The sequence below is a fragment of the Penicillium manginii genome (genome assembly GCF_028828005.1).
Source record: "Penicillium manginii strain IBT 31320 chromosome Unknown utg000009l:1.0-3297300.0:1.0-3298630.0, whole genome shotgun sequence".
In the NCBI taxonomy this organism is placed as follows: domain Eukaryota; kingdom Fungi; phylum Ascomycota; class Eurotiomycetes; order Eurotiales; family Aspergillaceae; genus Penicillium; species Penicillium manginii.
In genome coordinates, this window is record NW_026643110.1 from 2,384,214 (window position 1) to 2,409,972 (window position 25,759).

The 25,759-nt window shown below is 48.8% G+C and overlaps 10 protein-coding genes across 10 annotated transcripts; 6 read left to right on the plus strand and 4 right to left on the minus strand.

The window, feature by feature from the left end:
• Positions 1 to 2,262: 2,262 nt before the first annotated feature.
• Positions 2,263 to 4,815, plus strand: N7533_012611 (WD40 repeat domain-containing protein; the record flags this gene model as incomplete). Its single annotated transcript, XM_057109261.1, has 2 exons — positions 2,263 to 2,825; positions 2,910 to 4,815. The coding sequence occupies 2 exons, from the start codon at positions 2,263 to 2,265 to the stop codon at positions 4,813 to 4,815; spliced, it is 2,469 nt and encodes an 822-aa protein (XP_056954362.1).
• Positions 4,816 to 5,284: 469 nt separating this feature from the next.
• N7533_012612 (uncharacterized protein) lies at positions 5,285 to 5,922 on the minus strand (the record flags this gene model as incomplete). Its single annotated transcript, XM_057109262.1, has 2 exons — positions 5,285 to 5,537; positions 5,651 to 5,922. The coding sequence occupies 2 exons, from the start codon at positions 5,920 to 5,922 to the stop codon at positions 5,285 to 5,287; spliced, it is 525 nt and encodes a 174-aa protein (XP_056954363.1).
• Positions 5,923 to 7,279: 1,357 nt separating this feature from the next.
• Positions 7,280 to 8,329, plus strand: N7533_012613 (NmrA/HSCARG family protein; the record flags this gene model as incomplete). The annotated part of the gene is made up of 3 exons (XM_057109263.1): positions 7,280 to 7,483; positions 7,534 to 7,945; positions 8,001 to 8,329. The coding sequence occupies 3 exons, from the start codon at positions 7,280 to 7,282 to the stop codon at positions 8,327 to 8,329; spliced, it is 945 nt and encodes a 314-aa protein (XP_056954364.1).
• Positions 8,330 to 8,985: 656 nt separating this feature from the next.
• N7533_012614 (WD40 repeat domain-containing protein) lies at positions 8,986 to 11,829 on the minus strand (the record flags this gene model as incomplete). The annotated part of the gene is given in 4 exon segments (XM_057109264.1): positions 8,986 to 10,685; positions 10,879 to 11,397; positions 11,435 to 11,571; positions 11,585 to 11,829. The coding sequence occupies 4 exon segments, from the start codon at positions 11,827 to 11,829 to the stop codon at positions 8,986 to 8,988; spliced, it is 2,601 nt and encodes an 866-aa protein (XP_056954365.1).
• Positions 11,830 to 12,132: 303 nt separating this feature from the next.
• On the plus strand, positions 12,133 to 13,434 carry N7533_012615 (Rab geranylgeranyltransferase BET4; the record flags this gene model as incomplete). The annotated part of the gene is made up of 4 exons (XM_057109265.1): positions 12,133 to 12,141; positions 12,200 to 12,307; positions 12,368 to 12,959; positions 13,046 to 13,434. The coding sequence occupies 4 exons, from the start codon at positions 12,133 to 12,135 to the stop codon at positions 13,432 to 13,434; spliced, it is 1,098 nt and encodes a 365-aa protein (XP_056954366.1).
• Positions 13,435 to 14,006: 572 nt separating this feature from the next.
• Positions 14,007 to 16,983, plus strand: N7533_012616 (putative GTPase activating protein (Gyp5); the record flags this gene model as incomplete). The annotated part of the gene is made up of 5 exons (XM_057109266.1): positions 14,007 to 14,042; positions 14,105 to 14,543; positions 14,611 to 15,845; positions 15,899 to 16,840; positions 16,921 to 16,983. The coding sequence occupies 5 exons, from the start codon at positions 14,007 to 14,009 to the stop codon at positions 16,981 to 16,983; spliced, it is 2,715 nt and encodes a 904-aa protein (XP_056954367.1).
• A 791-nt stretch (positions 16,984 to 17,774) lies between these two features.
• N7533_012617 (uncharacterized protein) lies at positions 17,775 to 19,073 on the minus strand (the record flags this gene model as incomplete). The annotated part of the gene is made up of 1 exon (XM_057109267.1): positions 17,775 to 19,073. The coding sequence occupies one exon, from the start codon at positions 19,071 to 19,073 to the stop codon at positions 17,775 to 17,777; it is 1,299 nt and encodes a 432-aa protein (XP_056954368.1).
• A 1,143-nt stretch (positions 19,074 to 20,216) lies between these two features.
• On the plus strand, positions 20,217 to 21,845 carry N7533_012618 (bZIP transcription factor; the record flags this gene model as incomplete). Its single annotated transcript, XM_057109268.1, has 3 exons — positions 20,217 to 20,275; positions 20,335 to 21,051; positions 21,107 to 21,845. The coding sequence occupies 3 exons, from the start codon at positions 20,217 to 20,219 to the stop codon at positions 21,843 to 21,845; spliced, it is 1,515 nt and encodes a 504-aa protein (XP_056954369.1).
• A 206-nt stretch (positions 21,846 to 22,051) lies between these two features.
• On the minus strand, positions 22,052 to 23,020 carry N7533_012619 (homoserine dehydrogenase; the record flags this gene model as incomplete). Its single annotated transcript, XM_057109269.1, has 1 exon — positions 22,052 to 23,020. The coding sequence occupies one exon, from the start codon at positions 23,018 to 23,020 to the stop codon at positions 22,052 to 22,054; it is 969 nt and encodes a 322-aa protein (XP_056954370.1).
• Positions 23,021 to 23,810: 790 nt separating this feature from the next.
• N7533_012620 (NAD-dependent succinate-semialdehyde dehydrogenase) lies at positions 23,811 to 25,489 on the plus strand (the record flags this gene model as incomplete). Its single annotated transcript, XM_057109270.1, has 4 exons — positions 23,811 to 23,834; positions 23,902 to 23,989; positions 24,056 to 25,300; positions 25,362 to 25,489. 4 exons carry the CDS (start codon positions 23,811 to 23,813, stop codon positions 25,487 to 25,489), a joined length of 1,485 nt encoding a protein of 494 aa, XP_056954371.1.
• Between the last annotated feature and the right edge of the window lie 270 nt (positions 25,490 to 25,759).

A 25,759-nucleotide genomic window follows, 5' to 3' on the forward strand; every position in this document is an offset into this window, starting at 1 on the left:
AGGGTGGCCCAGACTCGGAGAAAAGCAGGGAAAGCGGAATTATCAAATAATAATTGGGGAAAGGGGGAAGGTGGGGGAAGTGACCAGTTAAAAAATAAAATAAAAAATAAAAGGGGGCACGCGACGCGTCGGAGGATCTGTGTTATGTTTTAGGGGGAACCAGAGGGTAACCTTGGATACGTGGGCGGTCAAGGGGGCAAGGAAAGGAAAATAGGTAAAAATAGGAGGGAGCTCCAAGAAAAAGGCTCGGAGGGGATAAGAATCCTTAAGTACAAACGCACCGAGTTCCACCAGGCTCGTTCGCCCGGATTCTGCTGGGTCCGCTCGTTGTTGATTGGTTGGTGGTTGGTTGGCTCCCCCCCTGATTGGCCCGCCCTGAGTACCGTACCGTATTGCAGGGGAAAAAAAATTTGCATTCAGCTTGGATTGGGCTGGCGGTATGAGAGTATACATACTGTTTTGCTTTGTTTTGCTTTTGCTTTTTTCTTTTTCTAATTCTTTTTCTTCTTGCTAACAAATTCTAATTTATGACAATTTACATTCTAGAAGCATCTTAAATCACCACTGTGTTTTGTGGTCTTTGTCGCAATCAATGAGTCACCGAATCTGCAGGGGATGTAAATGGCCATTCGACTCCTAACTCTAGCTTTCCTCTCTCCTCTTTCCTCTTTCCTCTTTCCTCTCCATCTGGCCCTGGTCCAGGTCTGCCCTGGTCAGCCCTTGGCTCGAGCGTCTGATCCGTCGAGTCCCGACGTCACCACACGTGATCTCCCCATCCGGCGATCGGTTGTACTAGTATACGGTACTATAAATTGATCGAGGATGGAGTACAAAGTACAAACTCCACATTACAGAGTCAACTATGGTGTGAATATCTAGCTAGAGCACTGATCATAATCATAATCATGATATCAAGCTACACTTTATATACAGTACTACAATTTCCAACAAGCGAGGTATAGATGCAGACCCCATGCTAGCGCCTGTCATCCCGAGGCTCGAGAGACGCCAAGCCTGTTGGGGAATTCTGCTGATGATTTGGGATGGCGAAAAGGTACCATCGACATTCTTTGCAGGGGGTAACTACTAGTTACCTGCTGACCCGGGGCTTGCCTATGGTCGAGGTCCGCCGTTCGACTCGCCTCGGCGGCTGATCTTTTCTGCCGGCCCGAACAAGGTATGAGTGGTTAGCACTCTTGGTCACTCTAATATGCTTTTCAAGTATTCATGTGCAAGTTTGCTTACTCATATATTATTTCGGAATGGTACGATGGTCTGCAAGATAGTAAACAAAAAAAACCACAATTAACTCTAGAAGAGCCGGTGGGTGGAAGTAATGAAGCACCGAGAAGTTAAGGTTGCAGAATTACTACTGACCTACACCAAATCTGTAACCCTCCAAGTTCAAGTTCAATCTTCAAATTTACGACTACGAATACCAGTAGGGCTTGGAGCTGTGTTTTTCGGCGTTCCTCCTGCACCTTAGGGCGATTCTCCAATCAGCGTTCCCCATTTCGGGCCCTCACAGATAGATCAGGTCACGGTCTAGGCACAGTCAAAAGACTCAATATAATACGCTCGCCTTTAGAATCATTCAAGCTGCCTGTAGGCATATAATTTGAAAGCCCACGTTTTAGTAGTTCTAATTACTAGTATTGCAAAGTCCACCCCGGGTCTCCAACAACGCCCGCGCCCAGGCAGGCGGTTTTCAAAAAATACCTAGGTATATATATCGTCTGCCCAGGTGTGCATTATCATACACCCCGCCACTAAACTGACTCGGGATCCCAAAACACTTGGACACTAGAGACTGGAAGATATAAAAGGAAGGGTTAGAACTGTAGATACTAGTAACTTGAAGAATTCCTATGTTGGATTATTCCAAAACATGCCCAGGTGTATTTCTCGAGTCAACTAAACTTGGACCGAACTGATGCTGGTGCCACACCTGTGGCGGTATCTAACTGTGGCTGAAAGTGGCTGACTCCGATTAGATAAGAGCATACCTCTACGCTAACCACATCAAGACTAGCTCCAACCGGAGCCTACTCAAACATTTTTTTCCTTTCCGCATCAGACCTCCAGAGTCCCAGAACCTCCAGCCTGTCGTCCCCCGGGCTTTGTGATTTTATTCGGGATTTCCTTGTTAATTCGGGGACCGTCAACCACCAGTCACCTCGCCTCTCCATATCTCCCTCGCCACCCGACAAAAAGTCGTGAAGGAACCGGGAAAAAAAAAAGCTACCGCCAACCACCAAAAAAATGGGCAAGAAGACATCTCGCCCCGCGAGCAAGGTCTCGTCGGCCGCATCGCCCGCCGCAGGCCTCTCGTCAATTGGTAGCAAGTCGTCTATCCTGCGAGCTGCATTCTCCCCATCGGAGTATCAATTGGCACTTTTCGCATCCGTCATCCAAGGTCTCGATGCGCAGCACCTTCGCATCCACGATACCAACACCGGTCGACTACAGTGCGAGCATGCGCTCAGCCCCAAGGAGACAATCACTTCGCTGGACTGGGGGTATTATGGAGGCCAGGGAAAGAGTCGCGATCAGTCCAAGAAGAAGCGCAAGCGTGGATCCGATGTCAACGGTGCCGTCGACGGTCTAGAGCAGGGCGATATTGTCGTTGCGTTCGGTACCAGCACCTCGGATATCCGCATGTTCTCCCCGTCCGAGGACAAGATTGTCGGCACCCTGACCGGCGCACATGACAAGGGTATCAAGGATTTCAAGTTCACTGCTGGAAAGCCCGCCCAGGAGGCTTGGAGTATCGGAGGTGATAACAAGCTTGTCCAATGGGATTTGCGCTCAGGTCAAAGCATTAAGTATGATCTACCCCGAGGGATCGAGTCGTGATTTCTTGACAATGCGTTTTATTCTTCTATTTTACTGACGGATTCTCCCACTAGGACGATTCACCTGCCCACCTCTTCCATCTTCACTGCTCTCTCCCGCCCCGTCCCTTCTAACCAGCCCGTTATCTGTGCTTCCCAGACCCCCTTCTTAATAGATGTGGAAAACTCCGACGAGCCGGCCAAGTTCCCCGCAATGCGCAACCAGATCCACACCGTCATTTCTTCCTCCCAAGAGTCCGCTGGCACGGGCGCATTCATCGCCTCCGACGGCGATCGATTCATCAACGTCTTCGACGCCGCAACCCAGAAGCTCGTGCGCAACCTCGTGGCCGACCAGGACGTTTCCTCGGTCTCTCTGAACGCCAGCTCCGCCGCTCTCGAGAAGCAAATTCTGGCCGCCGTCACCGAAGATGGCACCATTGAAATTTTCACGAAACCCTTCTCCCAGCCACAGAACGCGCAGTCCGGCAGCAGCGCCAAGGCTAACCGGAAACAAATGACCCAAAAGGCCAATGCCACTCTTAAGATCACCCGCTCCGACTCCTCAGATGCCTGCGTGCCGGTAGTATCAACTCTGTTCAACGGCAATGAGATCATCGTCGCCTACACCGAGGGCGGCGTCATCCCCGTTTTCGAGCGCGTGAAGGTTATCGACGAGAGCACCGACGAACTCGCATTCACAGGCGCCAAGGCCGTCGTGAAGAGCAAGTCAAGCCAGGCCGTGACCTCAGTTTCCTCAAATGGCGCCAAGAGCTCCGGCGAGAGCCGTGTTGATGAGAAGCACATGGCCGTGGAGCAGGGTAACATCCTGGACGACGATATCGAGATGGGCGAATCCCGCGACGACCCGATCTCCATTTCTGGAAGCGAAGACTCCGACAACGAAGACGTCGTCAAGCCTACCGAGAAGAAGAACAAGACCACCAGCAACACCGCCGCCGCCGAATCCGACGTCGAGATGAACAACGCTGCGTCAGATGACGAGGAGGAAGAGGAAGAGGAAGGTGCCGAGCCCTCGTTCGGCGAACTCATGCGCGCAAACGCAGGCCAAGAAGTTGATGTCGAGGCCGAACTCGATGACGACGTCCTGCCCGGCGCCCTGATCCCCGGCAAACCTACAGCGGCAGTGCAGCAGATCCCCACCGGTGTCTCATTGGCGACTGTCCTGACTCAATCCCTGAAGACCAATGATAACGCTATGCTGGAGTCTTGCTTCCACACCGGCGACACCTCCATCATCCGCACAACTATTCAGCGTCTCGAGTCCTCGCTCGCGGCGACCCTGCTCCAGCGTCTCGCTGAGCGTCTCTCTTCCCGCCCTGGTCGGTATGGACACCTTCTTGTCTGGGTGCAGTGGACCTGCGTCGCGCACGGTGGTGCGTTGGCTGGTCAGCCTGAGCTGTTGAAGCGCATGGCTACGCTGTACAAGGTCATGGATCAGCGGTCGTCTAGTCTGCCCTCGTTGCTCTTGCTGAAGGGTAAGCTGGATATGCTGGATGCGCAGCTTGGTCTGCGACAGTCGATCCGCGGTGGAGATGAGGGTATGGATAGCGAAGATGAGGACAATGTTATTTACGTCGAGGGTCACGATGATGAGGAGGATAGCGAGACTGAGGCTAAGCCTCGGACGAAGTCTATCCGTGACCAGGCCTTTGACGAGGACGAGTCTATGATGAATGGTATTGATGAGTCGGAGGACGATGAGGATGATGGAAGCGAAGACGATGATGAGGATGAGGGTGATGATATCCTTGACATCGAGGCGGAAGAGTCGGCTGGTTCTTCCGATGCTGAGGAGTCTCTCGAAGAGAACGAGGATGACGACGAGGACAGCGAGGGCTCGATGGTGGATTTCGTCGCTGATACTGAAGATGAGGCATCCGATGATGCTGTCGAGGTTGTGCCGCCACCAACGAAGAAGGCCAAGATGGGTGGAAAGAAGAAGGGTGGTAAGAAATGAAGCGCTTGATATCTGGAAAGAAGGACGAACCAGAATCAAGAAGAAGGTGAAGAGGGATGGAATTTCTATGTACGAATTCGGGGAAAGACGTTTTTTTTTTCTCTGTTGGCTTTTGTTTGAATGTTTGACATGTTTACTTTACCTCTTTTTCCTTTTTTTCCTCAAAAGAATTATATATTGGCATGCATGACCTGCGTCTTGTCTGGTCTGTGGAAACTGTGTTTATAGCCACACACTGAATCGACTCAATTGAATGAATTTACAAGCTTGAACTTTCTTTTCCCTCAGATGCGCACTTAGGAGTGTACTAGTTTGTCTTCATAGATCCATCGCAGACCTCTTCTTCCAAGGCTTTAAGCATTCGTTAGTAGTTACTAGCTAGTAAATAGCTACTAGGTATACATACATACATACACCCATCATCAAAATCCAATCTAAATCCCTCCATTCAACAACCTTGGAATATCTTTCAAACCTGCAATTCCACCCCCTTACAAGCCCCATTATGCAAAACGGCATGACCGGGAATACCCCCCTGTCCAAGCGGAATTATCAACGCAACAGTACTTTCCTCGGAAGGATATTTAGTGATATGACCCAGGGAGCTAACATCCGCCGTATCGAGGGCGAGAATAGCCCCGTTTTTGCCTCCGGGGATGTATGCCTCTGCCGTTGAGTTGGGCAGAGTAATATGGGCTAGTCCTGAGAGGAAGACGACCCACCTAAAGAAGAAGGAGATGCGGTTAGCTACGGTACTATTTTCCTTTTCTTATCTATACGACCTTTTTGGGCGGATTGGGTTCCAGAATAAACAATAATAAAGCATGGAACTTACTGTAGCGCGGGCGCATTATGTCTCCCTCCATCAAATTTGGCTGGGAGAACCGAGTACGAGGCATTACCGGCATTGAGACCGCCGACAGTGCCTAGATTGAGTACTTCGGTTCCGGATTGCCCGGCTGTTGTGGAGGTTGTGAAGCCTGGTTCTAGGGCCCAGCATTCGAGGGTTGAGCGATTGTTGTGGGCGGATAAGACGGTGATGTTTAGAGTATTTGCTGTTGTGAGGGCGATGGATGCCAGGAAGGGGGCGAGGGTTGAGATGCGCATTTTGACGATATATGGTTAATTTGGGATTGAAATTGAGATTGTTCTTATGCGATTGAGAGCTGGTGGTTCGGTTGTAGGAAGTTGAAGATATGAGGATAATGAGGATGAATGATGCCAAGAAGAATCTTGAAGAGGTGTGGGGGGGGGATCGACGGTGGGTAATCTTTCTTGATTTGGTTGCTTGGGAAATCGTTTCTCCTGATTTAGTGAGCCGGGGCTACTAGTATTTGGCTGTGTATTTAGCAAGAAGGATTTACTTTTTTTTTTATTCAGATTGTTCCAAGGTTGATCGTTGGGTTGCTTAGAGACTTCGAACTTGATGCGGAATGAAGGGGTCGCTGGATTGAATCTTCTTTTTTTTCGGTGTCAGGGGCCTGAACAGTTGGCTGTCATCAGGTAAGAGTATTTCCAAGGTTCACATCTACCATTTAAATAGTGCCAGTACTACCTACTCCTCACTACAGTGATATGTGCCAAGTGTAAGCTTACTCTAAGCAATATAATGTTGCATACTACTAGTACTAGTCGCTACGAGTATTAATATAAAACTAGTAACTACTAGTACTTGCTGACCATAGCATGCACCCAGTTCTGGGATTGAAGCTGCAGAAACCTGTATGGTTACTTAGCCGTACACTGGTATATAGTACTACTAGCTAGTAATAAACTCCAAATTTATTTGTTTCTTGAAGGATAACTGGCAGCTTCCCTATCCATGGATGGCAGGTCCGATTCCAAGTTGAACTGCAAATCTATCATACTCAGTAGTCCAACACTAGTCGCTTCCAAGGTTGGCTAATACGAATTTTGTGATTAAAATGAGGTGTATTCCAAGGTTTCGAAAAGATTCGATTGTCAACTTTGAAGTTGTATACTCCCTGAGAAATTGTGGTGACTGGTAGCCCCACTTGAGCACGGCGAAGACTCGGATCTTACTGGTTCCCCCTTAAGCCATATGTAATCCTTCGGGCTGTCCTTACCGGCGGCCAGCCAAAGGCCCTTGAAGTACTAACACCTCTCGGGGAGTCTGATAGTCAGATCGCGCAGCCTGCCCAGAGAAACACACTCCGGTTCGGACGGCATAATGTTCATAAGCGAGTCGGACCCATCTTGAATCGGGCCAAGGAGTCTAAAATCTACTAGTTAGTACGCGAGTGTTCGTCGTTGTTTCAAATCCCCGCACTAATGCATGGACAGGACGAGCTTGCTAATTTAGCCCAACTACCCCGCGAGAGAGTCGCCAGATGCTAAAAGCCTTTAAAAGATGGATAAAACCCCTTGAACTATTATATTCTTCATTTGCAGAAGACCCGTTCTCAACTTTGGTCTTCCACCGTTTGCTTGGCTACCCCTCATCATGTCTAAGCTTATCACCATCTTTGGCGCCACCGGAAACCAGGGCGGCTCCGTGATAAATTCGATTCTCACCGATCCTCAGCTTTCGAATGAGTTCAAAATCCGTGGCGTTACCCGCGACGCCACGAAAAAGTCAGCCCAAGATCTGGCAAATCGGGGTGTTGAACTTGTTACTGTGAAAATCCCTTCCCATCTGCCAAAAGTGGTCTTTTAAGAAGAAAAGAATATTAACAGCTGCATTTTCGCGGTATATAGGCTGATCTGAACTCAATCGATTCTTTGACTGCAGCCATCAAGGGCTCCGACACTGTTTTCCTGGTCACAAATTACTGGGAAATCCTGGATCCGAATGTCGAATATGCCCAGGGCAAGAACGTTGCCGATATTTGCAAGGCCCTTGGTGTTTCTCACCTGATATTTTCTTCGTTGTCCGATGTCCAGAAGGGAAGTAAAGGGCTTCTCACTCATCTTCCTCACTTTGATAGCAAGGTTCGAGTGGAAGGGTACATTCGTGACTCGGGAATCGGTTGCAGCTTTATACTTGCTGGGTACTATATGAGTAATTTCAAAAAGGAGCTCAAACGGGCCGAGGACGGTTCTTATCAAGTTTCCTTTCCTGTCGGAAAACACGCCAAGTTTCCTCTCTTTGATGCCGCCCAGGATACAGGTTAGATGACCCAGTCTTCCGTGCTTTTAGACAAAAAATTGACCATGAGGTGCAGGCCTATTCGTGAAAGCAATTCTAAAGCATGCTGGTGAATTGAAGAACAAGCAGATCCTTGCAGCTACTACTTACTACACACCCGAAGAGATTGTGGAAATAATCTCTCGGGTTTCAGGAAAGAAGACAGCCTTCATTCAGATATCCAATGAGCAGTATATGGCCCCATTGCCACCTGGTGTTGGTCAGGAGCTTGTTGAGACCCATTTGTGTCTAGAGGACCCTGGCTATTATCTGGGAGAGCCCCTTGAGCCGAGTTTGAATCTCCTTGACTCTAAGCCGACCCCCTTCGAGCGATTTGTTGAGAATAACTTCTCTACTTGGGAATAAAAAATATAAATTTATATGTGATATAATGACAAATAGATTGGTTGAATACTAGCCAGGCAGGTGAGACTATATAGAGATACTGAATAGGTAAACGTGACTGCGCCTTTCTAATAGCAAATGCCCAGGTGGCAAACAACACCATTGGAAGTTTGGAGGTTTTCTAGGGCCAAAAAAATTGACCTAGAATGGCTTCTAAAAGCCCACCACAGATTTTACAGTTGTTAGTTAAGATTCCAGAGCTTGGTACTAATCCCATCGCAGGTCGACCTAGGTATATTCAAGATCCAAGGTTGGTACTAATAGTATATTTAACCTCCAAGGTTGGAAGCTTCCAATTTTATCATATCTGCAATCTCGAACTTTACATTTAGAAATTACCAGGCGATACTACTAGTAGTATACATCGAGTGAAAAGTGCAAGGAGCCTGGCACACACTGGACGACCTAGGTAAAAAGGTTCGGATCTGCTACAGACTACTAAATAGGTACCCTAACTCAAAAGTCCGACGGGCACAAAGGATACCCATTGTCATTCTGCAACACCAAACTTAAAGATAACCAGCATCCTATACAAGCATTTCAAAAAAAACCACCTCAAAAAAATAAAGATAGTCCAACCCAAAGTCCAAGAAAGGAAAAGAAAGAGGGCAGCTAATCTAGCGAATAACCTCACTGCCGGATTTCTCAATACCCTCCATAGTCTCTAGGATATCACTACCCCCAAACAACCCACTAGCCGACCCAATGCTCGTCCGACGCCCGGTCCAAATCTCATGGAACTTGACAGTCTGATCACTCGACGCGACGATGATACATCCCTCCTCAATCGTACGTGTACACCAAATCCCGCCTTCCTTTTCCTTTGGCTGAACGGTCGTCCGGTCTCTCCTGGCCGAGCGATCTGCTTGACTTCCACTTGTCGAGGCGGGCTGCGGGCGGTTCGACGTAGAATATCCAGGAGAAGGGGCATGTGAAGAAGAGGTTTCGTCATTAATGCTGCTATCATCTTCCTTCGCAGGAGTCGAAAGGCGGGATTTGCGACCAGGATATCCAACAGCCCACAAAGCTCGCCCGCAGTCGTAACTTGGGATATCGCGTTCGTGTCCGTCCCAGCTGCTTCCATACGGCCCCCAAGGAATAACTGCAACCTGTGCACAGCTCGGCCAGGCAAACACCGCGATGCGGAAAGGATGTTCTGGTTGGGCGTATCCGAAGGTTGCGGCGATTTCGCGCCGGGTTTGGCTCCAGATGAGACTCGTCACTTGGGCTAATACGTTGATTGTTGCAAGGCAGACTCCAGTTCTGGAGTGGAAAAAGTGGATTGCCCGGTCGTTGGATCCTCCTCCCGTCGCGAGCAGTGTTGGTTGCCAGGGCGCGAAGGCGATTGCTTTCACTGCCGCGCCGTGTTGTAACCGATATTTCTGACGGTTTGGCGGAATTACCACTGTTTTTCCGAGTCCTGAGATGAGAGTTCCCAGATTGCTCAGAACAGGAGATGCCGCAGAGAATTTGATCGTTGGCGGATGTGCCCACGAAGGTAAGAGCTGATTGAAAATGTGTTCCCTGTTAAATAATCGCAGTCTCCCCCGATTGATGCCTGGGTTATTACTGATGTTGAGGCCTGGGAAGGCGTGGAAGGTCATTGCATCCTGAGAGCCTAGGCTTGATGGGGCAGGACTATATGCCGAGCGGTTGAGAATTGGTGCAGGAATAAGGTCCTGCAGATCGAAGAGCAGGCAGACGTTATCATTGCCGCCGGTGGCTAGATATCGCTCATCAGGGGACCATGCCAGACCGCACACTTGCTGGGTATGAGCAGAAATCTTGGCGAGTAGTGTCATGGAACCAGTCCAGCTCCACTTGTTTTGAATGACTGGCCATTCGACTGAGTAATACCACACACTTCCCATCTCGTCGCCAACAACAAGCTCTTCCGTGTCGACTTCCAAGCCAGGAAATCGTTCAGAGTTTCGGCGTGTGGTCCTAGGTTTGAATGTCACGCACGAGATGCTGTTAGGATGACTGAGCTCGAAGCGGACTGTACTGTCAAAAACGCTCCAGAGTGTCAGTTGACCGGATTGACGACCGACCGCTAGGATGCTTCGACCCCCAATTTCAGATGAGAACGACAGAGATGTCACATAGTTTGACGGATGAACATCACTGAATGGGGGATGGTTCACCGAAATTCCTTCTGACCATAGGTAAACAAATTGTGCGAGGCCAACAGCAAGAATTCCCGAGGTGATCGAGTATGCCAGGGTCGAGCAATAAAAGTCGTCACGGAGAAAAGGCGCGTCCAAGATGCGGAAAGGTTTGGGGGGAACGACCTCTCGTCGGACTCGAGTGGGTGGCCCTGGTTATCATCCCCGAGAATTAGTTGGTGCCACAGACGAATCTGTGAGTGGCAACTATCGCAACCTGCGGTTAGATATGCTTAGATGTCAAGTATATGTTCTCAATAGAAAGATCTAGCCTTGCCCGCAAAGAAAAAGGTACCATGTGAGATTTACGAACGGATTGACAAGAATTCAACAGTGTGGACTTACAGTTGTCTTTCTCGGCCTTTGTCCATGCATTGTCCTTCCATACAAAAGGTGCATATCGCTCATGGGCTGTCGATGTTGGGCGAATGTGATCTTCCGCACAAGCAATAGATGTCTCAAGGAGTCTGCCTGTCGGGTCAATATCTAACGCAAGTGCAATTCGCGACTCATGCTTGTTATGATCATCAGCAGTATTCCTTCTGGGAAGGAATCTGGCCACGTAGTTCGGTGCTGTGGTACTTCTCCCCGCATCATGCCCTGAACCATTTGACACCGCCGCTGAGGAATCGGCTGGAATGGCCGAGATACCGCCAACACCCCAGACAGAGCCATGGCTAACTTGTCTCAAGAAATCAGTCCGATCGCCTCCCAGGAACATTGACCCCATGACTAGACCCGGTCGCTGATGAGGCCGCTGGCGGAGGCGGGTGGGAATTGATTTCTGCCCTGGGAAATTTGGAGGTCGGCGAGCAGTTGGAAGGAAAGGGTCATGACTAGGAACCCGTCTCCGCAGAAATCTCTCTCGGGGGGGAAAGTAGATGTGGGTGTTTGTTCACACGGAAAGGCGTGGAGGCAGGATCCACATAGTCTCGTTTTGGGATGAACCGATCCGGAGACGAAGGACTGCGAAAGATTCCACGAGGCCAATCACCACTTGGAGAAAGTCTGGTCTTCGCTCGACCTCGTTCAGGAGAGCTGGGAGTTGTACTTCTGTTTTCCTTGAGTAGTGGATGGGGGGGTATCGCGACGGGTATTCGCCAGAGGAAGGGTCAATGATATTTGAGAGGTATTGTGCAGTTCATGAAGCGAAAGGTTGATCGTTGCGAAGCATTCGGTTAGTCCAGTTATCATTCCATCATCTGAAGTTTCAGATTGAGATGAATACGTTAGTGAGGCATGTTGGTTGCGAATGGAGGAAATATCCTCGAAGGAATGGCATCGCGAATTGACCATTTTTCGGGGAAAAACAGCCGCGCGATAAGTATATTTCAATGAAAAAAAAGGAACGTTAGTAAACCCAAAAGACCTCCACCCTGAATGGAGGCGATTCTGTTGAGGAGTGTTGACTGGATGAAGTGCAAGTTGGAAGTAGTTTGTACTCTTAGGGGTAGTTTGTAGTAGTGGGATATCTCGCTTACGTGATCCACCGTCGTGGCTTCCCCGCCGCCTTCGAGGCAACTCCGACTGGACTTTTTCTTGGTGTTACCTTTTATATTCGCATAGAATCAACCTTGACACTCACATTAATACATAATCATGGCAAGTGTGAGTGGAACAGACATATCCTCATCGGTCATTCAACCTGGCTGACTTCTTATCGCAGCATGGTGTTCGCCGCTTCAAACCAGTGGAGAAGACTCCAGAAGAGCACCAACGAGAATTGAAGCAAATTGAAGAGTACAAGTCTCTTGAGAACTCTGTATCTGGAAAGGTGGGGCACCTCTTGTGATCCATGATAGTTTAATTGGGATTGAAATATTGACTGGGCTAGGTGGCTGCGCAAGAGTATTCGACCGAGACATTGAGACAGATCTGCGACTTGCTGAGTCGCAATCCAGAATATTACACTGTCTGGAACTACCGGCGACAGGCCATTCGGCATCAATTTTCCACAGCTGGGGGAGATGCGGGAGAATCCGCGGAGAGTGCGGCCGAGTCGATTGTCCAACTGATCAAGGATGATTTGATGTTCCTCATTCCCCTGTTAAAGAGCTTCCCCAAATGTTATTGGATTTGGAATTATCGTCTCTGGTTATTGGATGAAGCTCGGCGACTTTTGCCCCAATCCGTTGCCCGTCGGTTTTGGCAGGAAGAACTGGGTTTAGTGGGCAAGATGTTGACTCTCGATAGTCGCAATTTCCACGGTTGGGGATACCGACGGCTCGTCGTGGAGACCTTGAAGCAATTGGGCTCGGAAGAAGAGGCTAGAAACATGACCCAACAAGAATTCGAGTACGCAAAGAAGATGATCGGTGCCAACCTATCGAACTTCTCCGCGTGGCACTACCGTACCAAGCTTATTCTCCGGCTATTGGAGGAACAATCAGCCAGTGATGAGGAGCGCCGGGCTATGTTGGACGACGGTTTGTGTTCCCTCCTCCCTCTTTTTTGCCCCTCCGCAGAGAACCCCGTGATAAACTGACATTTTCTTTTTTACCATGTACTACAGAGCTGGCTCTCATCCACCAAGCCCTGATTGATCCCTACGACCAATCTTTATGGTTTTATCATCAGAACTTGATGTGCGTCTTTGATCCGGCGGTGGCGGCTCGGACCATGGCTCCGAACCTGGAGACGTCAGACCGACTTCAGTATTTGCGGGGGGAGATTGCCGAGATCGAGGAAATGCTCGATGGGGCTGAAGATTGCAAGTATATCTATCAGTCCTTGATTGAATGCACGTTGTTGGTCTCCAAAGTGGCAGGCCACATGGCTACTGAAGACCACAGGCAGGCTCTGAACTGGCTCTCGGAGCTGAAGCAGTTGGACCCACTACGGCGACAACGGTGGCTTGACTTGGAGAAAACATTGCAATCCGAGATCACAGCAGCTACCTAGTTGAGACATTGACAATGATCATTGCTGGCCCACAGAGTTATCTGTTGTACGATAATTATGCAGTGTCTTGTACCGGAATGGGGTGGGCAAGACAAGAGTATACTCGTAATGGTATACGGAGGTAGTTAGTTCTAGGGTATTGTATGTTTAACTAGTATTCTATGTACTCCATATGTCTACGTGGCCAGAGTGCATGGACAAATCCCAGCCCAACGGACATGCAGGAATGTCACCCCTGCATATCAATATCAGACGTCGCATATTTGATCGATCCCATGCAAAGTCGATAGCATTCCCCAAAGTTCCGATCGACAGGTCAGTGATCCTATAGGATTCCACTAGTTTTGACTCCGTAGAGTGTTGGTCCACCATCATTAACCAATCAGCGCGGGAAGTGCCTGGCTGTCTCCATTTGATCAACGCAAGTCAACTCACCTCCCATTCCTCCCCTCCTTCTCTCTCTACTCTCTACTCTCCTCTACGTGACCTCCCCCGACCTCCGGTTTACCATAAATTTCGTTCTTATGGGGTGTTACGCTTTTTGATTATATGAGACCCCCCCCCTCCTCGCCATGTCGTCAAATCGCAATAGCAACGACTATGTAGGGGTGAGTGTGTTGTGCTGTCGTGTTTCATCGTCTTGTCCGCTAATTACTCCGTCCCCTTCTAGGAGTCCTTTGATGATGCCCCCGAACACCAAGATAATCTCAATGTCAAAATCCCCCAATCCTCCTCAACCAGGTCGTTGACCGACAGCCCACCCATCGGGACAGCCCCTTCTCCCGACGCGACGGAGAAGCCGCCTCTCCCTACTGCATCGCAGGACGAGCAGCAGGACGACGGGACCGACGGCGGTGAATCAAAAAGCGCAAAGAAAAACAAGAAGAAGAACAAGAAGAAGAAAAGCAAAAATCAAGACGAGGCCGACGAGCAAGGTGACACCACTGTGGAAGATGGCCCAGGGGATGCCGTGGAGGACACCGTGGACCTCGAGACCGTCGGAGAAGCAAAGGTTGATGATAACCAGGACCAGAAGGATGAGCAGGCTCAGCTAGATGGACCCCTGGAGACCGAAGAACTCGGAGATGGTGACCGCACGCCCGTCAGGAGTCCCCCGCAAAAGTCCCCCCCTACTCACCTCCCACCGTCTCTCAACCACCTCATCATTGGACGAAGTGGTCTTGACCAACACCAAGGAGGACGAGTCGATTGCCCCCAACGTTACGACCCCGGACATCACACGAGAATCGCCCCCGGTCCCTGCCAAGGATGAAGTCGCTTCGCCGCCGAGCGGAGGCATTATGGGATTGTCTGGAGCTTTGCCATCTTTGCCTTGGGGACCGCCTCCAGTGAATAAGAACCCTCCTCCCGCTCCTCCTCCCGCGCCTACCCGGAAACCCAGTGGCCCCTTTGCGTGGTTCTCCCGAAGCTCGACCGGAACCAAGGAGATCAAGTCTCCCCAGTCTACCAGCCGACGAAACACCGCCAATTCCGTTTCTACACTCGCAAGCAATTTGGATCGATCACATGACGGTGAGGATGGGGACTCCTCGAGCGTCAACTCGAAGAAGCCACGGAGGAACAGCCTTAAGGACCAGTTCAAGCTGCTGCGCATGCGAGAAGAGGTCCATACCCATGCCCATGGCCACGAGAATGACGATGGCAGCGTCCGGTCCAGTCACGCGAGCATTAGCCATACTGGGGCTAGTCCGCCTATCATCCCGGAAGAAGGAGAGGAAGGTATTCTGGCCGCTCCTGCATCCACCGCGGGAGCAACATCCCCTGGGGGCTCTCAGTCGACCGCCACTGACGCATCCACACCCGTTGATTGGGATCTTTGGCAGCAGCTGGTAAACAACGGACCTCAGGCTATTGGTAGCTCGGAAGAACTGAATGCAGCCATCAAACGCGGTATACCGCAGACCATTCGAGGCGTCATCTGGCAAATATTGTCCGATTGCCGCACCGGGGAGTTGGAGGATATCTATCGTGATCTTGTCGCGCGAGGAACAGACAAGGACCGCCGCACACCCGATCTCCTGATCAACGGCACCGCCGAGACATCATCATCGCGATCATCCATTCGTTCGAATCATTCGGGCTCCGCAACACAGCCCACGAGCACCACTCCTAGTCCGTCTCAGGAGATGGATCCCGAGAGACTGGCCAAAGAACAGGCTGCCAGTGTGAGCGCCCGTGCAAAGAAGGCGAAGGAAGAAGCTACCGCATTGCAAAAATTGGAGAAGACGATCCGGAGAGATTTGGGTGCTCGGACAAGCTATTCGAAGTACTTCATCTCTCAAGGAAGCCAAGAAAGCCTGTATGGACTCTGTAAAGCCTACGCTCTTTACGATGAAGCCGTTGGATACGCCCAGGGCATGAACTTCATCGTCATGCCTTTGCTTTTTAACGTAAGTGCTAAAATAGAATTGCCGATCAAGGACTGAGCTAACTGTGAACGCAGAACGACGAGGTAGATGCCTTTGAATTGCTTGTAAAATTGATGAATAAGTACGGTCTTCGTGAAATGTTTATTGCGGACATGCCCGGTCTTCATCGCAGTCTTTTCCAGTTTGAACGACTCCTGGAGGACCTCGAACCCGCTCTTTACTGCCATCTCCGCCGCCGTGGCGTGCCCCCGCAATTATACGCTACACAGTGGTTCTTAACACTATTCGCCTACCGATTCCCTCTCCAACTTGTCCTTCGCATTTACGATTTGATCTTCGAAGAGGGTCTTGAGAACACCATCGTCAAATTTGCTGTTGCGATCATGCGTCGCAATACAGAGACACTCTTGGGAATGAAAGACATGGCCGCCCTCACAACGTTCCTCAAGGAGCGCATCTTCGACGTGTACATTGATAAGCAACCATCTGCATCCTCAATCTTGGAATCCGGATTTTTCGGCAGCTCCGGTGCCGCAGACAAGGGAATCTACCGAGCAGACATTCTCGTGCAGGATGCTTGTGACATCCCACTCACAAAAGAGATGCTTACTTCATACACAGCCGAATGGGAAGAAAAGACCAGAACGGAGAAGGAGCGTGAAGTTGAACTCGAACACCTCCGACACACCACCACCGCGCAATCATCCCGGATCCGCCTGCTGGAAGAACGCGCCGAAGCATCCGATAAAGAACACGTCCAATTAGCTTCCGAGCTCGTCCACGCCAAGGTCGAGAACGAGGAACTGCGAGACCTAACAGAAGCCCTAAACCTGCAGGTCAGCGAGCTGAAGAACGTCGTGGACAAACAACCCGCCGAAGTGGAGGAGAAGCTCCGCCAAGAGATGGAACGCATCATGCAGCGCAACATCGAGGTGCAAAATGAGAATCGCGCTATGGAGGAGAATATGGCCGATATGGAGAAGGAGTTGGTTGCCACTAAGATGAAGTGGGCCGAGGTACGTATCAATCCAACCAACGTTGGAAATTCAACCCAACCTGGAACACGACTTACTGATCATTCTTTCACTCTCTTCAGATCTCCGAAAACCACGAAACTCTTCGTCAAAAATGGAGTGATCTCCGCCGAGCTCTTGATTAACTTAAACCGCCCGCCCTCCTCCCTACACGGGCCTAGCTTGGTCTATCCCGATGTTCATCTTCTTACTCTTTCTTCTCTTCTCCTGGGTTTCCCCCGCCCTCCCTGTATATTTGAATCAGTGTCGCTGGCGGACAGAGTATCTTTACGAGTAATATCATGAATTTTGACCTCACCGCCTGTCAACTTGGACGACTGCAAGTACTGCTATTGTGTCTGTATGAGTAGCTTACCAAGTTTTCATGCATCTGTCATTCCTGGTAGATTATGTACCTCTCAAAATACCTAGTCAACCCCCAATCCGCCCTGTTTCTTCTCAATAGTAGGTGCGTTATCTTGTGACTGAAACTTTTGACGTCGGTGAAAAACGCTGGTTAAGCCCTAAGGCCAGCAAGACTCAGGCCTATTAAACTGGATCCTCCACTCTAGACTAGTCTCGAGGGCCAACATACAGATGTGGCAGCATTGCACTTTACGATTACTGCCTACTATTGAACTTTTGTACAATAGGTTATTTATGAATATACTCAATATAGAATAGAACAAGAACTTGGATGAAATGATAGTGTATTTGCAATCATGTATGTCTAAAATCGATATTCTATGAAAAGGTATGGGTATTCATGATCTGCCTGGAGGAGGGTTGGAAGAACTTCAAGTTCAAGTATGCATCCATCCTCATCGACATCGCTTTTGTAGAAAACAAGTGGGTATGGGTGGTAGTATAAACCGAAAACAAAAACAAAGTGGTATAGAACAAAAGAAATCGAAAAGAAAGAAAGCCCGCGAGAAATTTACTCCTTGCCGGAATAAACCATCTCAACCGGCACGCTGAAGCTCGTATTAGAGCTACACAGGCCCGAAGACAAGCGGTGACCCAGAGAGATATCAAGCGCGTAGCTGCGAGATACGGAGCAGGAGTGGAATGTTGGCAGGAAGTCTTTCTTGGTTGGGAGGATGATTGGGACGGTCACTGTTGCTGTGTAGCTGCATTGATCCCAGGACTCGATTTGCTCCTCGCTTGGGATGAACGATGCGTCGGATTCGTCGTCGCTTTTGAGTTTGCCTTGGTAGATTGCGGAGAAGGAGGGGAGTTTTTCCCATTTCACGGATGAAAGGTCTAGAGAGGAGAGGGATGTGCTCTTTTCGTAGACTTCGCGGTCGATTTGGAGTGGGGTGATGTCGTTTTGGGTTGGGTAGTTTTCCCAGGGAACGGTGGCGTAGAAGGTTGATGTGTTGAGGTTGCACTTGAGAGAGGAGAGGCGGGGAGGAAGTTCGTTGTTGACGGGGTCGAAGCGAAGATGTAACTGCACCGCTGTAGGGGAGGCGCTGGTCGAGCCGGTCTTGGTGGATTCGAGGTTGATCGGGGTAGGCTTGGTGGCGGAGATTTCCAAGTTCCCGTGTTCACGACGGCCCAGACCAGATGTGAGAGCCTGTTCCTTGAGCATGTAGAGGACTGAGGGATCGTCGGCCTTTTCGCTTTGCGTAGTCGCTGGCATCACCCGGATATCTTGCGAGAGGTCGCAGATAGGTTGGGGAGATGATTTGCCGTACATTTGGACGCGGACACCGTATTGAATGCGACACATCTCTGAGGAATCATCTCGAGTAGAGCGGAGATCCCAGAATGGAGTGGGTCCGGTTCCAAGAGTAGGTGGTAGACGAAGGTGGGCGTTCTTGACACCGGCATTCCGGGTTTCATGGGTGCAGCATTGGGGAAGAATCTGCTCGGGAATGACGAAAGTGAATGGGAGTTGATACCGCTGGCCTGGAAGAAGCGTTTGAATCTTGGGATAATCCAGTTCATTTGTTGGCTGGCGTAATTGCAGGAACCTTTGGTAAGATTCCCTTCGGCCAGGAACGAATGCGATAGCTCGGCTTAGAGATGTAGAAGAAGTTCCCTCGAGTGAGATGTCGATCTTTTCTAGGGGAATTTCCCGCTCAACTTCGATCATAATATACCCGCGAACTTCATCTGATGTTGTGTAGATGTTGTCTTTAGGGTTGGCCAACTCAATCCAGACATTGGGAGTGGCAGAGGTCAAAGCCCGCTCCGGCAAGCTAACCATGCCGCAAAGATTAGGACAAAGCATTGTTGTTTTTGGTTTCGTCTTTGAGTTTTGTCCAAATAATCTTAAAAGTCTGTTTTCAGGTAGTCAGTATAAAGTTCTTTCAAGTTTGGCGAGGCTTATGATGTTTTAAGTGTTGTCTTACCAGACTGGATCAATGTACTCAAATAACGAGCTCGATGACCTGCAAAAGAGTAATCTTGATAGTACTGAATAGACAACTGCAGAGTATTGAAGAAAGAGAAATAATGAAAAAAGGCACCACGCAAGATGTTATTCTCGTGAAATCGGACCACATTTTTCAAAGCCGATTGTTTTATCTGACTTTTCATGGTGGTTGTAAGCCGAAGAATCGGAACCGAACCTCAAAATTCAAAGCCGATGACTGTCTGAGCCGAGAATTCTCGGCTTTCGGGAAATTTACTCTTCGGCCGGCCAATCACAATCACCAACACTCACTCCACCAGTCTGTCAATTCAAAGACCTGAAAAAATTGGATAAGCTACTCCATACTTCATGCATCTAGGCCGATACAAATTCGGGTTTGAGCCATGCTGAGCACCTGTCATTGCGTCACAATACCATGTGGCTGATCCGAGATCTTTTCTTCTCCACTTTATCGCATTTGCCATGGTCTTCATGCAAGAGCCTCACAATCATTTAAATACAGAGGTGCCCTTCAAGCTTTGTTCCATGCAGATTTCGAATTTGTGAGCATTGATAGTATATTATAACTACTTCCAACCCACAGCTAGCTTCCTATTGACCAGTAGTTATCGAGTACGATTTCTTGAGAGCCCACTTACTTCATACCCGTAATAGATAACATGTCCCAGCCCAGCGGGCTTTAATTAGGCTACCGATGTCCCTCGAAATCCTTATCTTTCATCCAAGTTGTCTGATTCATATCATTTTTGGTAATTTCAGACGTCCTGCTCATACTATCGCTCTTTTTAGTATTTTACACGGGAATGGTAGAACGGGAAACCATTCCCGGTATGGACTCCCCGCAAATGACTGACCTGATTTCCCCAATGTTTTAGTAGGGTCTTCGCGCCCGTGAGTAATTGATCAATTACTTTTCTCTTCAATCTATCTCGCGTGTCCGAGACCCATATAGTCTACTGTATCAAGAATATGCGAGGTAGCAAGGTTGCATCTCAACGAATGGCTCCGAGAGACAGCCCGCAGAATGATAGATCTCCGAATATTGATGTGGAGAAACGGTTCGTCTATCAACAATGTTATGCATAGGTGGCATTCCTTGAAACTTACCTGTCTGCAGGAAGCTTCGTAATCGATTAGCGCAACGAGCCTTTCGCCGCAGACAGGCAGATCATCTGCGAGAACTACGCGACCGTGCTGGTTCAAATAACGAACCGCACGATGAAACGATTCGCAAACTTCGAGAGGAGAATAGCCGGCTTCGGAAAAGTCTCATAGAGGTACACGCTAAATTGTCCAGGATGACTGCGAACTTGCAGTCTTTATCAGAGACAGTCTCCACTTCAATCGATGGTTCGAAACCGGACAGGCCAGACCGAACTACAGACGATTATTCCATTGATTTGAACGATATCTTGGGAGAATTTGAATCCGGAGCAATCGAAGACGATATAATTGAAATCCCCGAGCCATCTCACAATCCGCAACAAATGGCTGTTTTGCTAAGATCTCCCCAGTCTAAATCCCCAACTGGAATTTGCCTAGATCTATCAGCAGGGTCACAGCAGCTTTGCGAAACCTCTTCCAGGCCAGAGTCCATCTCCGAAAGAGTCAGCAGCCTAGCCCAGGAAATTCCTAGCATCTGGTCATTTGACTATCAGATGGGGACCGATCCATATACCAGAGCTCTATCTAGCAACCAGAACTCCAGAATGAGACTAAACAAGGACTGGACCGAAACCAATTCCCCATTTTCGGATCACATTCAAAGCTTGCGCACAACCCTTAAAAGCAAGGTGGATCTCAACACACCCAAAACAGGACCTGCTATGCTATTGTGAGTTTGCACCCAGATATTTCATGTGAAATAATATTGACTGACCCCTTGATAGCTTTTACCAAGAAGTCATGATGCTGTTATCTCTCTTCAATAGTCTCACAAGACCAGATGTGATGAAGTGGTATGCGAAAACTCGCTTCTACCATATCGTCAATCTCACAGCATGGCAAATAAACCCGTGTACAAAAACATACAACTCAATTCATCCCCAATATAGGCCTACCGCATTGCAGTTGCAGACGCCATATCCCAGCGTCATTGACTGGATACCCTTCCCCTCCATCCGCGACCGTCTCATTCAACTTCACTCAGCCAACCCACAGATTGACCAGATTTTCTGCGATACCGTGAGCAGTTATGTGGTCGAGACTTGGATGTCCGAGTTGATCATCGGAGCTCCAACAATCAAAGCGTACATCCGTGTTACAGATATCATCGCCAACTTCGAATCAAAGGTAGAAGAGGACCCTGCAACCTTAGAAGCTGCTCTTCCTGCATCTGATGTTGCAACTATCTTTACATCCCCTCTGTGTTCCAGGGCTGTTTTCAATAAGCTTAACATGGCTTGTGGTGTTTCTATCTATAAGATCGATCCATCATTTTTTGGAAGCTACCCGGAGCTGTATGATCATAACTTCGATATTGCAGCTCAGGGTATTCCTTTAAGACCGGATGTCCAGTGCCGCCTGACCTGTCCAAAACCACTTGATACACAGACATTTCAAACGTACCGGAACTTTGTCGACTTCTCCTATGACTCGCCTATTTGGAAAACATGGATCAAAGGGTGAATGTTGAATAATGTCTTTTTTACGAGCATGATGATATGTTTCGAATTTGGTTGTATTGATTGTGTGAAGACTATGCTAGATGAGGAGTACGTGTTTCATGGTATCTCCTTTTTTACTTTTTTACTTAAAAATCCCGCCACGTCGGAGGATAGATCGGCCAAATAACCCATCTGCCGGGGAAAAAGCAATAGCATTGCTCAATTTAACTAATCGAGTTGAACCAATACCTTTAGAAGATCCCCAGAAACACCCATAGCAGTGACATCTCCACCAGCCCCCTGGCCGCGTATAATGAGAGGCATACTTCCATAACGCTTCGTGTGGAAACTGATAATGTTGTCGCTCCCCTTCAGCGTAGCGATAGGGTCGGTGGGATTGAACCATTCCATTCCAACTTTGACTTGCTTGCTGACCATATCAATGCTTCCAACGTATCTGACAACCTTTCCAGCCTTCTGCGCTGCAACCTTTTGCTCTTCCATTTGCGAATCAAACTCCGGCAGTCTCTGGAGGAATTCATCACCATTTTTCGCAGATTCCAGCTTGCCCGGGATCAAACTCTGGACCGGAAATGAGCTGGGATCTTCAATTGGCAATCCGGCTAAACGACCCAAGATGGTCAATTTCCTAGCGACATCCAGACCATTCAGATCATCGCGGGGATCGGGCTCCGTGAATCCGAGCTCCTTTGCCTTCTTCACATTATCTGACCACTTGCTGCCTGTTCCGTTTAAGGGGGCAAAAGAATTGAACAGATATGACATAGTTCCACTGAAGACACCCTCAATCTTTGTCACTTCGTCGCCTGTTTGAACGAAGTCTTTCATGGTTGAAATAATCGGCATGCCTGCTCCGACCGATGACTCGTGATAAACGAGTGATCCGCCAGACTTGGCGGCACTGAAAATATCTTGCCAGAGCTGGTAGCTTCCGGAAAAAGCTTTCTTATTGGGAGTTACAATGCTTATCCCTCGTCTCAGAAAGCTCGGGTATGATTCGGCGATTGCTCCAGAGCTCGTATTATCCACCATGATCACTTTGTGAGGTGCAGCTGAGAGATAATCGATAATGGCGGGAATCGTGGGCGGCGGAGAGCCTGTTTTTCCCATAGTTTCGACCGCCGTATCGATGTCGATTTCGGAGTAGTCTTGGTTATACAGAGCTTTGTCGATCATGGCGATATAGCAAAGGCTGAAATGTGTTGATGGTGTATTCTTAGCGATCCATGAAAGTTGAGACATGAATACTGATCCCACTCCACCGGTACCTGCAAATACAGATCTATGTTAAAGATGACGCTGATAGAATTTACCCTCAATGGTTTTAAGTCACTTACCAATGACAGCGATATTGACTTGCTTGGGAGGCGCCATTTCGAGAACTCTGTGTCTTGAACTTTGGACTGGTATTTTGATGGCTAGATCCAAGCAATCGGGTTTTCCAGATTTGCATGGACTAGGATTTATTGGGATTTAAATAATTAAAAGAAACAAGTTGCTAATATGAGATTAAGACCGATTACCAGTGCATCAGTGCTGAGTACCATCGGTCATCGTTCGATTACGTGACTTTCCGTACCTGTCCCGAGGCCTCTGCGCCACCCCACCTCTGCACCCCTCTGCGCGGAAACTGATGCGTGACTAGAGTGAATCTTAAGTTGGTTTTTTTTTCTAATCAAATGATTACTTCCGTCATTCGAATTTTCTCAAAGATAGTCCACTAGCTAAAAGTCGGATACATGGCCGGTTTCCGGCCGCCTCGGGGACTGCTCCATCTTTTCACGTAATCGTTAGTTGATGTGAACCTCGATCAAGGCAAATGGAGATTTAGTAATCTCAATGATCAGGCTTTGTAGCCAGACGGGAGAATCATGTCGTCTAATGAGGGACGGGGTGTTTAAATAAAGGCTGAATCGCGACCCAGAAATCATAACAGTTTCAAACCAGTGAATCAGGACCCAGCAAGATGACCAAGTCAGAATTATTCACGGTCCGATCCCTCCCTGCTCGAACTTCCTTCAAGTTTTCAACAGATCAAGGTCCTAACTCTTTACCAGTTGAACGACCCCTCGCTCCTCCATGAAGCATCGCTGCTCGACGGTGAATGGGTAAAGGCAAAATCGGGCAAGACATTTGACGTGGAAGGTTTGTCTCTGCGAAATTATCACCGAGTGACCACTTCGCGATGCTAACAACTTATTGCTCCCATAGATCCTGGTTCGAAACGAGTCTTTGCTTCATGCCCTGCGAATGATACCACTGACGTGGACCAATATGTCGAAAGCTCCCAAGCCGCTTTCGAGAGCTACCGAACCATCAATCCTCGCCAACGAGCCAAAATCCTGCTCAAGTGGCACGAACTCATAACCAACGCCCGAGACGATATTGCCAAAATTGTTGTTTATGAAACTGGCAAGCCTATGACCGAGGCAGTTGGCGAGGTTGACTATGCTTTGGGCTTTGCCTGGTGGTTTGCAGGAGAGGCTGAGCGCGTTCGAGGCTCTGTTGCCCAGCCCTCTATCTCAAATCGCCGCACTTTCGTGATCAAGCAGCCTATCGGTGTCAGCGTCGCTTTGGTTCCTTGGAACTTCCCGGTCGCGATGATTATCCGAAAGGTCGCTGCAGCCCTCGCAGCGGGTTGTACTATGATTGTGAAGCCTTCTCCCGAAACACCCCTTAGTGTGATGGCCTTGGCCGATCTTGCTCTTCGTGCTGGGCTTCCAGCTGGAGTTTTGAACGTGATATCGACAGATAACGAGAATACTCCTGATGTGAGTGAGCGACTGTGCAAACATCCGCTTGTACGAAAGGTGACATTCACCGGGAGTACTCGAGTGGGAAGCATAGTCGCCCGGCATTGTAGCGAGGGCTTGAAGAAAGTTACTATGGAACTCGGCGGAAATTGCCCCTTCATCGTTTTTGACGATGGGGATCTTGATCAGGCTGTTGCCGCGCTTATGATTCTGAAGTGGCGTACTGCTGGCCAAGCTTGTACTCACGCAAACAGAATTTATGTCCAAAGCGGAGTCTACGATAAATTCACCCAATTGATATTGCATGCTACTCAGAAACTTCGGGTTGGACATGGTGTCGATACTACTACAACGATGGGTTCTCTCAGCACAAGCCGAGGTATTGAGAAGCTTGAGATGCATGTTGCCGATGCAGTGAGCAAGGGTGGTAAAGTGTTATGCGGTGGAAAACAGCCAAACAATTCCAGGGGCTACTTTTTTGAACCTACCATCATCTCTAACATGACCTCCGACATGTTGACAACCAAAGAAGAGATTTTCGGGCCATTGCTCGGGCTATACAAGTTTGAAACCGAAGCGGAAGTTGTTAAGCAGGCCAATGACACCAACATGGGCCTCGCTTCTTACTTTTTCACTAAGAATATCGATCGGACATGGAGACTCTTGGAAAACCTTGAAGCTGGTATGATCGGCATGAATACAGGTGTGTGGACATCAATTTGGTATCCCAACTGCTTACGTGAATACTAATGAAAGCACCAAAGGCAACTCGTCATGTGCGGAGTCACCCTTCGGCGGTATCAAAGAATCAGGATATGGGAAGGAGGCAGGCAAAGATGTGGCAATCGAGGAGTATTTGATCTCCAAAACGGGAACCCTCACGGTTGAGTGATCTTCCATCTGTCATATAATTATGCATACAATTTTACAATTAGAGCTTCTTGAGTTAATCCTGTTCATTAAAACTAACGTGGAGATCCTCGTTTTTTTATACCCTGTTTCGAGGGCTAGAATATCCATGCCTCCGTGCATGAGCGTATCAGAAAAGGTGTTGTCTGCAATTCGCTAATGTTGAGGCGGGTACCTCAGGCATCAAGATCGTCTACCCGCTGTTGCCACGCTCCCTTCTTTTTTGATATTCGCATGCAAGCGCCGTATTTCC